Source organism: Terrapene carolina, unplaced genomic scaffold (assembly GCF_002925995.2).
Source record: "Terrapene carolina triunguis isolate 2854851 unplaced genomic scaffold, T_m_triunguis-2.0 Scaffold67, whole genome shotgun sequence".
Lineage (NCBI taxonomy): Eukaryota > Metazoa > Chordata > Testudines > Emydidae > Terrapene > Terrapene triunguis.
Window position 1 is genome coordinate 46,227,286 of NW_020664418.1, and position 16,528 is coordinate 46,243,813.

Below are 16,528 nucleotides of genomic sequence, written 5' to 3' on the forward strand. Positions count from 1 at the left end.
GAACAGTGGTTTTCAACCTTTTTTCATTTGCAGATCCCTAAAAAATTTCAAATGGAGGTCGGACCCCTTTGGAAATCTTAATACATAGCCTGCGGACCCCCAGGGGTCTGCGCACCACAGGTTGAAAATCACTGTACTAGAACACTTCCACACCGGCATCAACTTCCTGGACACCATGATTAGCTTTGACAATGGAACCTCCAAATGACTATATACAAGAAACCCACCTCACCTCCACAGAGCCAGCAACCACCCCAGACACACCACAAAAATCTGTTCTCTACAGCCAGACTCTCAGAGAAACTCCAAAGAGAAAGTCCGGAGTATACACCTAAACACACGTAAACCCGCCTTCACTAAACAAAGACATTCCACCAGAGAAGTAGATTGCATCATGGAATGGACTACCTAAATATCCCATGAGAACCTGCTTCGATACAGAAAAAAAAACCCATTGACAGCACACCCCTGGTTGTTACGTACCACCAGCCATTGGAACCTGTATGAGGTATCATCAAACTGTTACAACACATATTTGAGGGGGACCATATCCTGAAAGAAATCTTTCTTGAACCCCCACTTCTGGCTTTCAAATAACCTGCAAAACTTGCCAAGTTCATCATCAGAAGCTAACTTCCCACAGATCAGGATACACCAACTCAAAGCAGCACCAGGCCCTGCTAGAACAACAGGTGCAAAACATGCAGACGTCTCTCCATTGCTACAAAGATCAATATCCCTCACAACATACACCTTTCAAGGTTCATGGGTCCTACCTATGCTTATCACAACATGTGGCATACCTCATCCAATGCATCAAATGCCCCAGTAACAACTATGTGGGTGTAGCTCGAAAGCTTGTACCTTCCACCAGTAGAAGTTGCTCCAACAAAAGACATTACCTCAGCTATCTTGTCTCTACCTTTTATCAAGGCTTACTGAGATATTTGTCTTGACAATATCTTTTGGCACAGAGTTCCACAAAGTTACTGTATACTTGAATAAATAATAATAATAACTGATTTTAAATGTATCGGTTTTTAATTGAACTGAGTGGCATCTTATCCTGGTATTACAGAAAAGGTAAGTTTGTTTCCAAATGTTGATAAAAAGTAATTGTGCCAGTTTGAAGCTTGACAACAACAAATAAGCTACTTTCACAGGTTTTTACTGTTTTATGACATTATGGTCAAAACAGCATATCTGAAGAATCTGAAATTTCCCAGACATTTTAAACATTTTTCTTCCAAAAAAGTACAGTCGTGATGGAAAAACAAAAACTAATCTGTTGTTTGAGACACTTCTATGCAATCACGTCTTCCATAAAGGTATTCCATCTCCACTGATTCCCATTGGGATGCAATGTCAGGGCAAGTCAATGAATTTTCCTAATGACTTGCATGTAAGTCAATAGAAAGGACCAATGAGTTGGAGTTTTCCCATTGACCTACATTAGGAGAACATCCCCATGTACATTCAGTAGAAAACGATAAGAAAGCAGGCTTCCACATTCATTTGTATAAAGATATTCCGGCTTAACATCTGTTATCGGAAAACAACCAATTATATCAAAGTTTGCTTCTTACCAGGACAGTATCCAGATGTGTAAGTTATTGAAATGGAAATCTGTTTACACCCTGGCTTCGTATGTGTACACACATCAAAATGGAGTCTGTTTATGGATCAGAACTAAACTTGTACTGGAATATGCCATTTCATCCAAGATGTAGATATAATTTTTTTTTTAAATCCAATAATGTAATTTTTCCTATAACTCTTCTTCCCTCCTGATCCCTCCAGGACAAAACTGTGGGGTGGCCTGGGCTCCCCTCTTTGAGGCAGGCCGTTTGACTCGGCCTAGGGGGTGGAACTCCAGGCCCTACCCTAAAATGGAAAATAGCCTAGTAAACTGAATCCCTAGAGGAGGTGGAGGTGATGGACCCCATCCGTTGAAGTGTGGCCCTTATTTATGGGTCTCATGTCATCACATGGCCAGCATCTGCTCATGGTGACACCTCAAAGAGGTTCATTTCACCACATGACATTTTAGCAATGGTTGTGTCCCTGTTATAACATATGGGACCAGGAGTTAGAGACCAGGATTTACTTAGTTAGATTTAGACTCACACTCGCTTACCAAAATGTATCTTATATATCACCTCTGAATTTGGAACACAGAATTGAATAGAGCATAAAGGAGTCTACGCTGGTTTAACTAACATGGGGAGGACCCAGAAGGCAGCCGTGCCGCTAACAGGAGGATGTAAGAAGGTGTATTACATTATGCTTCTTTCCCCATACCCTTTCTACAGGACAACGGGGATAAAACGCGCCATTCCATGAGATGACAATATCATTCTGGAGATAAAAACTGACCTATATAAGAATTATTTGATGCCCGAGACGCTTGCACGGCATAAATCCAGTGAATGGATCTATGGCTACACCTGGATTGTGCTGCACAATACTAGTCAATTCAGGTAACCGCCCTGGAGTCAATCCCTAAGCTAGGGCTGAGCTATACAAGGGCGCACATGATGTTCTCTCTTCTAGAGAGAAATAATGCATCACTTCTGTATGATGAGCTCAGCATTTGGTAGCCCCAGGAATTGAAAATTTGAGCGTATACTTAAGTAAACAGATCTCACATGGCAGCATGGGGTGCTTGGCCTTGTGGTACCTGAACAAAGCTGAAATGACAGGGGGGAAACTGCCTGGACATCTCTAAATTGCCCTACAACACTCAAGGACTAGGTGTTGCAGAAATCACCTTAGAGACTAAGAAACCTTGGTCAGGCACAGGATGTATTTAAAGAGCTTAACAGCTAAGGACACTAGGGTACAGAATTTCAGCCTCACTGCAGCTAAGGGTGACCAGATCGCAACTGTGAAAAAACAGGACGGGGATTGGGGGGTAATAGGCGCCTATATAAGAAAAAGTCCCCAGAAACGGGGCTGTCCCTTTAAAAATGGGACATCTGGTCACCCTATTGCAGCTGCTTCGCACCGACTCAGCAGGAACCCCAGTTGGTCTGGCCACTGGAGGATCTACCCTGCATAGAGGGCTCCACTCGAAATGCAGGGTGGCCACCACTGCTTCTACGCCTCTCCCCTCCCCCAGGACCAAGGGACCAGTGCAACCCTGCACGCTGGAAATACTTGGCTACTGGAATGGCTCTGAGGGCCACTGACAACAAGTGTACAAATAGCACAGCCCTAAGCTACGGCAAGCTCAGTTGGGCCACAGCCCGGTATCTGGCCTGAGCGTATGAACTCTGAAAGCTGAGGAAGTTAGGAGAGGTCTGTCATTTAGACCATTATACGCATAAGGGCCAGCTGCAAAGTCTGGATCTGGATTTGGATCCAGATTTCTCTAAAGTTTAGGGAATTTAGGATCTGGCATTTAGTGATAAATGTTCTTATCCACAGTGCTTGTCAGGCTGCTGCCCATGCCTTTGATAAAAAGGGCCTGATCATTTTCAATGGCACGAAGTGCACAGAGGTGCATCCATAGAGGCTTTTCATTTGCTCAGGTGTATGCAATTTCGATGTAATTCTCAAGTTCCTGGCATTTTGCCATAGCAGCCTTCAGCTGGGCAAAGTCCGTGAGCCTCTGAATATTGTAATATTACAGTACATAGGTTCTCTCTCGCCATCTCTCAAGGTTCTTACACAGCATTTACAGTGCATGCCTCACCTGGGTACATGCAAAAACTGCCCTTTCTGATCTGCTCGTTGAAGCATGTGTCTTTCTATTGAGACTCTGTATGCCGAAGAGTCGGAGACACAACGAAACCAGCTGCCATGTATCAACAGAAGAGCAGTGGGCACACTCGGGGCAATGTCTCCACCTCTGGACTCCAATGTTGAGCATGCAACTGATTGCACCACAGAAGTAGGCACCTGCCAAATCTGTGCATACAAGCAGCCATGTTTCGGTTCCAGTGGGAGCCCAGCAATCCGATCTCCACACAAACCTGCAGGATCGTTGCAAAAATGAATGTGCACTGGTTGTGCAGGCAGAAGTGGGTACGCTCAATGGTAGGCTGGCTGAAAATCTGCCCTTTGTTAGAGCCTCATTACCTGACTCATAAATGAAAATGTGGTAATGGGGGGAGAAATACCTTTATTATCCATTGGACAAAGAAACATTAACATTGGCCACCCCAATTTGTGAAGAGTTGGTTTTATTTTACGGGTTCAGAGCCTTACAATTACTAAAAATCACAAGAACTTCTCTCCTTCAAAGCTTGAAATATATAGTATTCATTTTATGTATGCACTTGTAGAATGCATGTGCTGTTTATAATTTCATTACACAAATAAATGTATACAGCATGGCAGTATAGAGGTATGTGTGTATATATACACGTGTACACACATTTATATGTGTTTCACAGAAGTAGATATGAGGTAAAATAGATCTAATATATGTAAGGAGTCTCCCAAGTTTACTAAGGGATGGAATACTTGTTTTCCTCTTCCGTGCTGTTTGGAGTTTTCCCCAGGTCATTTCAACTTTCTTCTTGGCGTCCTCTTTAGCCGAAGATGACTAAAGGAACAGTCTTCATCCTAGAGAAATGTCAAAAAGTCCTGGAGAAAACCCTAAAAAGCATTAAAAGACAAGAATAGGAGTGTGTGCTGCTTACACACGGTTATGATGCACATATAGTTTGAGATTTTAAAAGTCACATTGTTTGCATCTGAGGCGTGCACCTGTTTCTCCCCATCTGTAATATGCCACCTCTTTATCTCGTTACCGGAAGGCTGAGTAGCAATCCCAACTATTGGAACAGATTCTGATCTCATCTACACGTCCATAAATCCAGAGTGAATACACTGAAATCAAAGGAGTTATTCAGACTTTACAATAGCGTGTCTCAGAGTCGGGCCTCGCCTATTCCGCTCTTTCTAGGCTTGTGCCGTGTCATCTTTACAATTCATATTATGCTGAAGTACCTACAGTATCTAATCCAGGGGTCCCCAATGTGGTGCCTGTGGGTGCCATGACGCCCGCCAGGGCATCCATGTGCACTTGTCTACTGGCCGCCGGACAAGCAGCCGCTGAAATGCCACCGAGAAGTGGCAACGTCAAGAAGTGCTACTGCTGAAATGCTGCCGAATTTCGGCGGCAACGCCTCTCGATGACGCCTCTTGACGTTGCCGCTTCACGAATTTCGGCGGCGATGCCTCTTGATGTTGCCGCTTCACGGCGGCATTTCGGCGGCTGCTTGTCCGGCGGCCACAGTCCTTGGTGGCTAGTCGTCCGGCGCCCGTCCCACGGAAAAGGTTGGGGACCACTGATCTAATCCACCTCTTCCCCTTCTGCCTGTCAATCATTCCCTCTGGTGACTGGATTGAGATGGTACCTGACAATATAAGTAACAGCTTCTGTGCTGGCTCTTTCAGTTCCGGTGCAATTTAAATTTTCATTAAAAAAAAAAAGAAAAGATTCTAGCCTATGAAGAAAACCTTCCAAAGATGGCCCAATGCGCTGCTGTCTTCCTGCACCTGCCTGTAGACAGCCTGAGACAATGGGCCCAATCTTCACCTCACTTCTGCTAGTGCAAATTAGGAGTCACTCCACCCAAATAAGTGGAGTCACGCAGATGTAAAACTGGCTTAGGGTACATCTACACTACAGGGGGGAGTCGATTTAAGATACGCAAATTCAGCTACGTGAATAGCGTAGCTGAATTCGACGTATCACAGCCGACTTACCCCGTTGTGAGGACGGCGGCAAAATCGACTTCTGCGGCTTTTTGTCGGCGGCGCTTACTACCACCTCCCCTGGTGGAGTTAGAGCGCCGATTCGGGGATCGATTGTCGCGTCCCGACGGGACGCGATAAATCGATCCCCGAGAGGTCGATTTCTACCCGCCGATTCAGGCGGGTAGTATAGACCAGACCTTAGAGGAGCTCAGGACTGGGCCGGAGAGCTCTAAGAGAAGCATTAAACTGCTGAAATGTGAAATTCTGCCAATGATCTAACAAACATTATATTAGAATGAAGCTCAGACTCTCCCCCATCTTGTTATCAGACCCCTCTCTCCATTGCATGATTGCTTGTCCACTTCTCAACACACTTTATTGAGTATGGTGCTACTACTACGCCCAGAGCTTTACATGAGGTCCCTGCCCCGAGGAGCTTAGAATTCAAACAAGAGAGACATGACGAGAAATGAGAACCAGTTGTGGTGTAGACAGGGAGGAAGCGTGAACAATGGAAAACAGAGAGGAAGATTTCTCTAATGCCAGATATTTACCAGGGATGCAGATCATTTATTCGGTTTCCCTCCTTGGTATTTTCTTCTTCTTCTTCATTTTTAATATGACCAGGTGCAAAGAAAGAAGCAGAAAGCACCCGAGTTGAGAGTAGTGACAGAAAATACGAGAGGAGTCCGTTTGGAGGAAGGGTTTGAAGGAGGCAGATACATGTGGCTTGTTGCTATTTGCCAGCATTTGTGTGTTAGACGTGCATTTATGGGCATCGAAATCTGAAATAAGTCCAAGTCATTGCCCAGCAGCCACATCCCCATCCTCGGGCCAGCCACTAGAACGTCTGTTATGGGATCTTTTCTTGTCTACAAATGAAGGGCCAAATCCAACTCAGCTTACTCGCAGAAAGCTCCGGCTGACTTCTTCATGGGGCCTTACCCACAACCTCCTGGGGAAGCAGAGCTCACTTCTGCACTGCAAGTAGTGTCTCCCTGTTTTATGTTCTGGTAAACTGTCTCAGCACATTTTGCATCAAGAAGCAGAGAGCCCTATACTCTTATGTAGCCTTGCTCTTAATGAGCTGAATTTCTTCACCATATTACACCCTGGAAAAATCTCTACCAGGTAATAATTCTGTATTGCGCTGACATTCACCTTATGGCTAACAACTACAATGGCCACATCTATACAGAAGTTACTGGGATACGTCTGGCCCTGATGCACTGGACCCAACGGTTTACAATGGGGTTGTATGCAGTGTAAGCCAGGGCAAAATTCATCTTGTTATTTTGTTTAAGATATAAAGCTTGGCAAGCCGCAGCTGTGTGAGGAACGGGCAACAGACATGCCAAAGCAGAGGATTCTGAGCGCATCTAATACGTCTCCTAGTAGCAGCGACACTAAGTGTCACCGTTCCTCTGTCCCTGAGTCAGGATGACAGAGCCATCCTGGGGAAACTTGACAGCAACAGATAAGACATTCCACGTGGAATATCGTATGGAGGGGAAACGACATCTTTTTCCTGTCACAGTAACTTTAGTCAGTTTTAATAGACAAACACACCCATTTCTTCTGCAGACACGTACAGTCCTGGACAGCATAGGTCCTCTCCTGTCAATAAGATTTCACCAAAACAGCCACCTAAGCATCCGTATGAACATGTTCCACAGTACATAAACTTGGCTTCAGTCTTATTCTCAGTGATCATCCAAATCTAGTGCTCTACGTTTTGATGGAACTGGGATGCCACAGATTCTGTTCTTGCAGCTCCTTTCAGCCTGCTAGATAGAATATTTCATCCTTGAAGAGAAAACAGCTGGGTGTGGCAGACGGGAGCTCCACAATGCCAATTTTCCACTGGTGTAAAGTCCATTCAAGACCCTATGTCAGCGAGGAAACTTAAAGCAGCAGCTGTTCTATGTGGTGCTAAAACCAGGTCTGATCCTCAGAGTCGGGGAGACGTAACTGGCTGTCCCGAGAGGGCAATGGGAAGCAGAGTGGAAAGTACAGCAGGCCCTCAGCCGTACTAGAATTTGGAGACTGCAAAGGTGGCTTAAAGCCATCTCTGCCCCCACACCTCTGTTTCTCCACCAAGCGCAGGAACAGAGCAACTCAGAATCTAGCGTTTGAAAGATGTGTCTACACTACACCGCAGTGAAAGACCCGCAGCATGGCCATGACCGTCAACTGACTCAGGCTCCGAGATTCGTTGCCACGGGTTTTTTATCGCAGTGTAGACATATCCTAAGTCTCTCCTTGTCAAAACACGAACCAAACCTGGTTTCACTTAACTTAAAATAAGTCACGAAAACGTTTCTGTTCTTAGGAGAGTCATTTAGAACAACATCTTACAGATCAACTAGATGACAAGAGCCCCTTTAAACAGCAGCAATCGGGGGGGGAAAACGTGAATTAAGCTCAGTGGAGGGAGAATGGGATATTTAGCAAGGCTTACTTGTCCATTACAAATTGCAGCTTAGTGGTTAATCTTTGTTACACGGGGCGATGTTGTTTTTAAAGACATTCGGTCTGTACAATGATGCCTTCAAGCTTCAAAGAGCCCAGAAATTTATTACCCTGATACAAAATAGTTAAACGTGCATGTGCTGATTTAGGGGAATAATGTGAAAAAGCCCTACCCAGCCTGCCCCAACCTTGTCCAGAAAACACCAAGTTTTATGAGGCATGCGTGGCTGCTGGCTACTGCTACTGAACTCAGAGCTTTGGGTCAAGGATTTAAAGTTTACACCCCCTCTCTCTACGCGGAAAGGAAAAGGATGACTGGTTTACTTCAGAATGCTGAGTGAATAACCTTGAAGGGTATCTACCCTGCCCGCCCCATTGCAAGGATTTATTAGCCCTTTTACTTAAATACTACAGCAAATGTTCACATCCACTGAAAGCCGCGTCGCGATCTGATTCACCAACTTGAAGTCAATGGCCCTATTTCAACTATATCTGAAATAGGCCCTTTCTCATCATATCATTGATATTTCAATTTCAAATTCATAATCAGAGTGCTTTCTTGAGGGAAAACACACCCCTCCTATGTAGTTGTCTCACAGCAAAAGAAGAGGTCGTTGGGATAAACCATGAAATGCTCAGCGATCTGCCCCTTCAGAAAACACTGCACCCTCCTGCACATTGGCAGTGACTGAAAGCTATTGCAGTTCACGACTGTGGCCTGTCAAACAGGGTTTGGTGGTTTCTGTCCAGTTTCCTGTGGACAAGTGTCTCCCATCACAAAGAGCACTTTCCCATTGGGGACACTAACTGACAACCTCCACAGAGAGGCCAAGGTACGAATAGGCCCCAGAGGTTGAACTGAAAGATTCGGTCAGTCCAGGTCAGGGCTTTGCGGATGGGAAGGAAACTTCTTGTTCTGTGGGTAAAGCGAGGCCTTGCTCTGTGGGGCTGTTAATCAGCTGCCTTCAGGAGGACCAGTGTCATCCAAAGAAAGTACACTACAGTGTTCTTCAGGAATGGCTGCAGACACCAGGGCCTGTGCGCACGTTACTACAGTATTTTGTCTCCTGGGGAACACGGAGATCTTTGTTTCATCCGTAGGGGTTTAGGCCCAGAGCCTCAATGCGAGTTCAGCGCCTGAATACCTTGGGGGACCTGGACTTTAGTCTTTGTTAAAACAAGTGGTTTAAGGTTACAATGCGGCATTGGCCTGATCCTGAGATGGGCTGGGCATTCACCTCCCATTAGCTTCAGCGCTACTCTCGTGTAGCTGGCTGCCAGCGTAGGGATACCCTTGCCCCAACCCTTTCCCTGGCCTCACCCCCTGAGCCAGGAACCAGGAAAGTGAGTGGCACAGGAGCAGCTCCAATCGCTCTACATCACCTGTGGATCACCTGTGGATCCCCTCTATGCAGGTGTGCTGGTTTTATTCTACCTCATGCTCCCCCTCAAAGCAGCTACCCCAGCTCACACCAGCTCCAAACTGAGACCCAGAGCACCACCTGGCAAATAGCCTTTACTTCCTTCATCGCTAGGGCCTCATCCCGCAAGACCTGCACACAGAATTGGGGGGGTGAGGGGGGATTCTAGGCACGAGGCCGCCCAAAGTCAGGCCCCACTGAGGTGATCAAAAGAACTCATTCATTTCCCGGAGAAGGGAGACTGACCCTGGGTAAGGAGAAATGGGAACAAAAGGGCCGTGTGAGGAAGCCACTGGCATTACACAGCACAAAATATCGCAGAGGTCTCTACAGTGTATTTAGATGGGGACAGAGACAGAGAGAAAATCCACAAACATACCCCACTTGCTGGAAAAGACTCTCCTTTGGTACATTACAAACAATAAAGAGCCTTTCACCTGCAACAGGTCACACAACCAACAGAGGAACAGCTACATTAAAAAAAAACAAACCCTCAATAACTTCCAATTACACAATGTTAGGCTGTGTAGCATAGGGGGTCAGATAGAGCGTGAGCTGCTTGTGATTTGCCAGTACAATACTGCCAGGATAAGGAAGTCCATTAGCTCCTTGTCATAAGAAGACTCTTGAATTCTATGTAACATCCTACAGCACAATACAGAGCAGGAAAAAGGGGGAACAATATGAAGACATGATCTAAAATATTCAAGTACATTTATCAGCCCGATAAATGGCGTTGCTATCTGCAGGTTTCCCAGCACCAGATCTCTCAAGCTTTAGGTCTCCTTACCTTCTCCCAGCGTGCTCACCACCATGACTTCAGAGGCTTTGCTGGCACCCCGGGAGGTATAAGCCTTTATATAGAAGCTATAACTGGTCGAGGGCTCTAAATCCGTCACTAGCTGCTGGAAGGTGCTTTTGCTCACAGCCTCCTGGTATTCCATCTCCACGGGGTCTGAAATGCACAAGAAAGGGAAAGCAGACAGCCATTAGGTTTGCCTAAGAGGGAATGACAGGACGGACAAATGTTGCAGCGACAGTTTACTAAGTTGTAGTTTTGCATCAAAACAAGGAACTGCATTTGCCTGGGCCTGATTCTGCTCACAGTGGGAGTTGGACTGGGCCCATATAGCTTCACTTTCCCTTCCCTCTTAGAGGAAATACCAGAACTCAGTTCCTTATATTTAGCTATTATATGGAAAGCTTGGTATCACTTTTCTGATATTCTGCTTATTCTTATCTCCTAGTCACTGCCCTGCACACAAAGATTAATTCTCAGGGAGATGCAGATGACAGGGATGAGATAACCGGATCATCTCTCTATCTAGTCATTTACATGCCCCTCATCACCATAATATTCAAGTGCCTGGGAGAAGGAGCATCAGGTTTTTGTCCTATACCTGCAGCTTTCCTTATGTGCAGCACATAACCGATGATCTCCTTGGTGTTCTGCAGAGGTTCGCTCCAGGATACCTGGACAGTGGTTGCGGAGACCGTCTCGGCTTTCACATTCTGCGGAGGGCCAGGCAACCCATCGGCCCACAGCACCGTCAGGCGGGCGCTGGCTTGGGTGGAGCCGGCGCTGTTCTCAGCGATGCACTGGTAGATGGCTTCATCCTCCTGACTGATCCCGTAGATTGTGAGCGTGCTAAAAATACAGGCAGACAAAACAAAACAAGATGTTCTGAGCCGAGCGCCTTCCTAGGAATATCTGGCCCCTTCAAAATCCTACCCGCCCGCCACAGCGAGGTCCATCCGGACGGGTCTGAGAAGACGTCACGAACGGCTGAGACTGACTGAGGGACCGTTGAAATAAATCCCATTTGGCATTGCTTGCTGAGCCAAACAGGAGCTATAAATAGGCTCCCAACCCTGCAGCTGCATGTTGATGATTCCATGAAAAGGAAAAGCCCAGGGAGGAGGAAGAGGAAGAGGAGGAGACATTATCCTGATTTTGTAACTATATCTGTGTCTTGAATGGAAGAGATTGTGGTCGCCTCTAATTAAAGTTACAAGGGGAGAGGCACGCCCCGAGAGGCTGCTGCACATGGGCTGTGGAGAAAGAATTAGACACTAACAATGTAGGTCGCAGTTACTGGATGGGCGACTGTGTCCTAGACTGAGCAGTGACTCTGAGAATGGCTTAGGGGTCACGGAGGAAGCCAATGGGACATGGGCTCCCAGTACAATACCGTGGGGCTAAGAGGGAGAATGCAATCCTCAGCTGTATAAACAGGCGAATATCGAGGAAGAGTAGCGAGGTGGCATTCTCACATCTGATCCATGTTCATCTTCTTGCTTAGAACCTGCCCTTTCTCAGTGGAATCTCGGTCTGCCCTTCCCCCCAAGCTCAGCTGAGTTGCTTCCAGCACAGCTCTTTGCACCTGAGATATTTGCCAGTCATTTGTTATTTCAGCCTAGAGATGAGACCAGTGCTTCATGATCACAAATTGTCATGAGGGTGGGAAGCAATCCGAGTTCAGCAGAGTGAGTATGCAAGACACCACAGGGATAGCGTGAATTTTGAACCCCACTTTCAGTAGGATTTTAGTCCCACTGAAGAGCCTGATTCCGCAAGAAGGCAAGAGCCTCTAGACAGGTGCTGAGCTCAGCTGGTGCCAACTTCAGCTGTTAACGGTGCTTGGTGCCGTGCAGAGATGGGCCCTAAACCTGCTTGGTTCCTGTGTCTAGTCACATGATGTTAACTTGGCTAGGAAGGAGCATCATAATAGCTACCAACAACGAGCTCGCAAAGGCAAAGCACGTGAAATGTAAGCCAAGTCTAATCACTCCCCGTCAGAAAGCCCTCTGGTGATGTTGTAATTGTATTACAGCACATTCTAGCAGTCTTAGGGTAACGTTAGGATTAGCCCACTTATCCTGCGGGACTATCGCTTCATCCTTTGCCTTTGTGTGCTGAAAAACCGGATCATTTCAAATCGAAATCCAAAGCCTGCGAGCCTGTTCTCGGGTTTTCACAATACCTCCGTGTGCATTTCTGAAAGCACCGATTTCATACTGCAATAGTTGGAACTGCTCTTCAAACATATTGCAGGGATGGGGGTGGGGGCTGTTTTCAGTCACAATCATTTCAGAAGGGAAAAAAACCCAGGCACGCTCCAAATTTCGAAAATGCTGGTGGCTCTGTTCATTGACGCTCGCGCCCCAGTCCTGCCAGCGTGACAGGATGGTTGTTCATTGGATAGGTGGTAATAAGAAGGATTAGACTCCATTTACACCTCAGGTAGTTAAAGTGAATTGCTGCTTCAAGAACTGCACGGTTTTATGACAAGGGCCATTTATAACGGAGACAATTTCATATCCAATGGGGTGGAACAGCTGCCCAGATTCAGACAAACAGAGCCAGCAACTATCGATTTCAGAAAGGAAAAAAAAAAAAAAAGAGGACACACTTGTTAGTAGCAACCTGCCAGTTTTGCTATTTACTGTTCAAAACAGCAGGGGTGGCCAACCTGAGCCTGAGAAGGAGCCAGAATTTACCAATGTACGTTGCCAAAGAGCCGCAGTAATACGTCAGCTTCCCCCACATCAGCTTCCCCCTTGCCCCGCTCCCAAAGCCTCCCGCCCACCAGCAGCCCTGCCAATCAGCGCCTCCCCCTCCCTCCCCGCACCTCCTGATCAGGTGTTTCATGGCGTGCAGGAGGCTCTGGGAGGAGCGAGGACATGTCAGGCTCAGGGGAGGGGGCGGGAAGGGGTGGAGTGGAGGCAGGGCCTGTGGGAGAGCTAGGGGTTTAGCAGTGAGCACCCCCCGGCACATTTGAAAGTTGGCGCCTATAGTTCCAGCCCCGGAGTCGGTGCCTGTTCAAGGAGCCGCATATTAACCTCTGAAGAGCCGCATGTGGCTCCGGAGCCACCCCTGAAAACAGCATTTTAATAACTTTCAGCTCTCAAAAGGGGGACAGAGTGGGGCAGACAATACATGCTCTGGTCTTTCAAGCCCTTCCGTATTTCCTCAAAAATCAAGCTTGGAACAAAAGAGATGAAAATCGCTGCGATCAAATGGTTACAAGAAATCACAAGTAAATATCCAATACATCAGCCTTCAAAGACCCTCGGTCACTGTACTCTTACAATGTTCTTTCTACTACCTAATAGGAACTGGCAGGCAGCCTTTGAAGCTAGAATAAACTGGAGTTGCTTTTAACAACCTTGATGCAGTAGCTCAAAGAGGTTACAAACAAAATATATTTATAACTGCGTTAATCCAGTTACGATTGTGTTAAAAAGAGGGAAGTTGATGCTTTTTTTCAGCCTGCTCTGAAGATGTAAATTCCTGCTAAGCTCAGCATGAGAATATATTGTATGGGAGCAAATACTGGAACCCTTATTTTAAAAAATAAGAGACGGTAATAGTTCAAATCACTGCCGTAAATTGTAGTTGAATTGTAATTTCTGCTGGAAATTGTAGTGTTCTGGATCACAGCTAGAATACTAAAATACTTATATATAAGGTTACCTTCCATTAGCCTTAAATGGAGTTACTTGAACTCATCAAGGGGAGAACACGGCCCTGTGTGTGGAGGAATGTAAGAAGAGTTAAAGGGAATATCCATCCACTTAGAAATCCCACTGACTGGCCCCCACTTTATTAATATGTCATGCTAGCCGTTGTAAATACTGATCACCAGAGGCTAGTAAAAGGGCCAAACCTCTCTGAACAGCATCCACAGGTTATCTTCATGGCTGATGTCAGGCACTAACATGGAGATCTGAGTTCAAGTGCAAAAGGAATTGACTAGGGGGCCGGCGCTCGGTCCTGGTGGGTGAATGACTCCAGCAAACTCCTTTGGCCAGCCAAAAAAGTGCAGAAGGGATCTGGAAGAGTGTCCTGTCCCAGTCTCCTCTCTGGGGGGGAGGAAGGTTCCCACAGCTTGGGGCCTTGTCTGGGAAGGAGTGAAAGGGAGAAGAACAATCTGGTGGGAGAGGTACAGTGTATGATGTCTTCACACCATTTCTATCTCACATTCAAGGGCAAATGATAAACCATTGATGTAGCTTACATAGGTCTCTGTTAGAGATGAGCCCTAAGCAAACACACAGATCCAACCCCTCACTCTGGGAAAGCTCAGACATGGTGCTAAACCCAGTGCCTGAGCCCCGTCCCTAGCTGATGTCGGGAAGTTACCGGTACATTTACATCAGCCAGGACTGGACAATATTGGAAATGTTTTTACTAACCCTTGAACTGGCATTTTAACCTACCATGTTCTATTGGATGTTTCTCATCACCTGACAAAATCCTGCTGGGTGTATATTTTCACAGAGGACATTTTTCATTCATTATTGTACGTAAACTCTGCTTACCACTGTATCACATGATACAGTTATACATTGTGGTGGCCACATACATGTTGCGTTATATTTATGCTTATTGGCCTGGTTGTTCTCGTGATGATTTCCTGAGTTCTGTTCAGCACAGTTGACAGGTTTTGAATAGGTAGTGCGTTGGCTCACTTGTAACTTAGCAGTAACTTTCATTGGATCATAATGTCTCAGGGTTTCAGTGACATAGAATCATAGAATCTCAGGGTTGGAAGAGACCTCAGGAGGTCATCTAGTCCAACCCCCTGCTCAAAGCAGGACCAATTCCCAACTAAATCATCCCAGCCAGGGCTTTGTCAAGCCTGACCTTAAAAACTTTTAAGGAAGGAGATTCCACCACCTCCCTAGGTAACCCATTCCAGTGCTTCACCATAGTATATGTCAAAGTCAGCATGCAATAAACGATTCCTGAACCAGAAACAAACACACACACACAGACCCTTTGGTATGTGAGAAATGTTCCAAGTCTAACTAAATCCTCATTTATTACCAGATCATGGCATTAAAAAAAACCATTTTATTACATTAGGGTGAATGTTAGAGATAAAGAAATGCTGGGGATGATTCTGATCTCAGTTACGCTGGAGAAAATCTGGAGTAACTCTGCTGAAGTCAATGAAATTACATGACTTTAAGTAAGGTCAGAATCAGGCACATTGTTTATGTCAGTGAAAAACTGTAAGCAGAAAATGTAAATTACAAACAACCCAGCATTGCCTGATTGTATATCATAATGAATGATTCTTTTAATTGTAACAAAAATATTGGTCTGCCTATATTAAAATTCATTATTGCTGTTGATTTAACATTCATATTTCTGCCCTGCAAATCATCAGGACTGGTGCACATGAGCAAATGTTTAACAGCCATCTATTTATGTCCTAGGCCTTTGTTTCCTTGGAAACATTGTAAATGGAATATGAAATGGGGTGGTTTCAGCTGATATGGTGATTTCAGTGAATCAAACCGTAAGCTCCCTTCATAGCCATAGGCTCAATATAGCTGATTAAAGGGGAAAGGAAAGGGGGGAAAGAAGGCCCAACGTGTAGCTAAACTGTGTCAACAAGAGATGATTTCCACAAGGACAGATGGTGGAAAGGCGGGATTATGCAATTCAAAAGCTGTATTTGCAGCTTTGCATAAAACAGATGATGTGAGAAAGGAGCAGGAATGCCGCTTCCGTCTGCAGCGTCAATATTGGGATTATTCTCCTGAATTCGCTGGGCATCTGTGTACCTAGGAACAGCCTTATCCAGGCTGGCTCTGAAGCAGAGGGGGGCGCGGAACCTCCCGATTACACAGAAACAAGGGGAAGCATTTAGCTTCCACTGACTTATAGCTGGGTTTAATATACATTTTAAATGTAGGAAGAGAGACAGTGGAAGACAGTGGGAAGTCAGGGTTGGGAAGGGAGATGTGCCCAGGCTCCGTTCACACCTCACTGTCCTTTCGTTTCATTCTTGGGCTGGCTGCTCAGATGGATGGAGCAGACTCTCCAGCCTTCTTTTTTCATATGGCCACTTGCAAAGAAGCACTCAAGGTCAACGTCCAAGTCTGACGTCCACTCTGTGACTTCCAGT

General features: G+C 45.9%; 1 protein-coding gene across 1 annotated transcript in view; it reads right to left on the reverse strand.

Moving 5' to 3' along the window:
• IGDCC3 (immunoglobulin superfamily DCC subclass member 3) overlaps positions 1-16,528 on the reverse strand; it is a 170,621-nt gene that overhangs the window by 16,437 nt on the left and 137,656 nt on the right. The window contains exons 7-8 of the mRNA XM_024194974.1: positions 11,006-11,253; positions 10,396-10,560 (exon numbers count right to left, since the gene is read on the reverse strand). Of these exons, the coding sequence (XP_024050742.1) occupies positions 10,396-10,560; positions 11,006-11,253 (413 nt within the window). The remainder of the gene's footprint in view (positions 1-10,395; positions 10,561-11,005; positions 11,254-16,528) is intronic.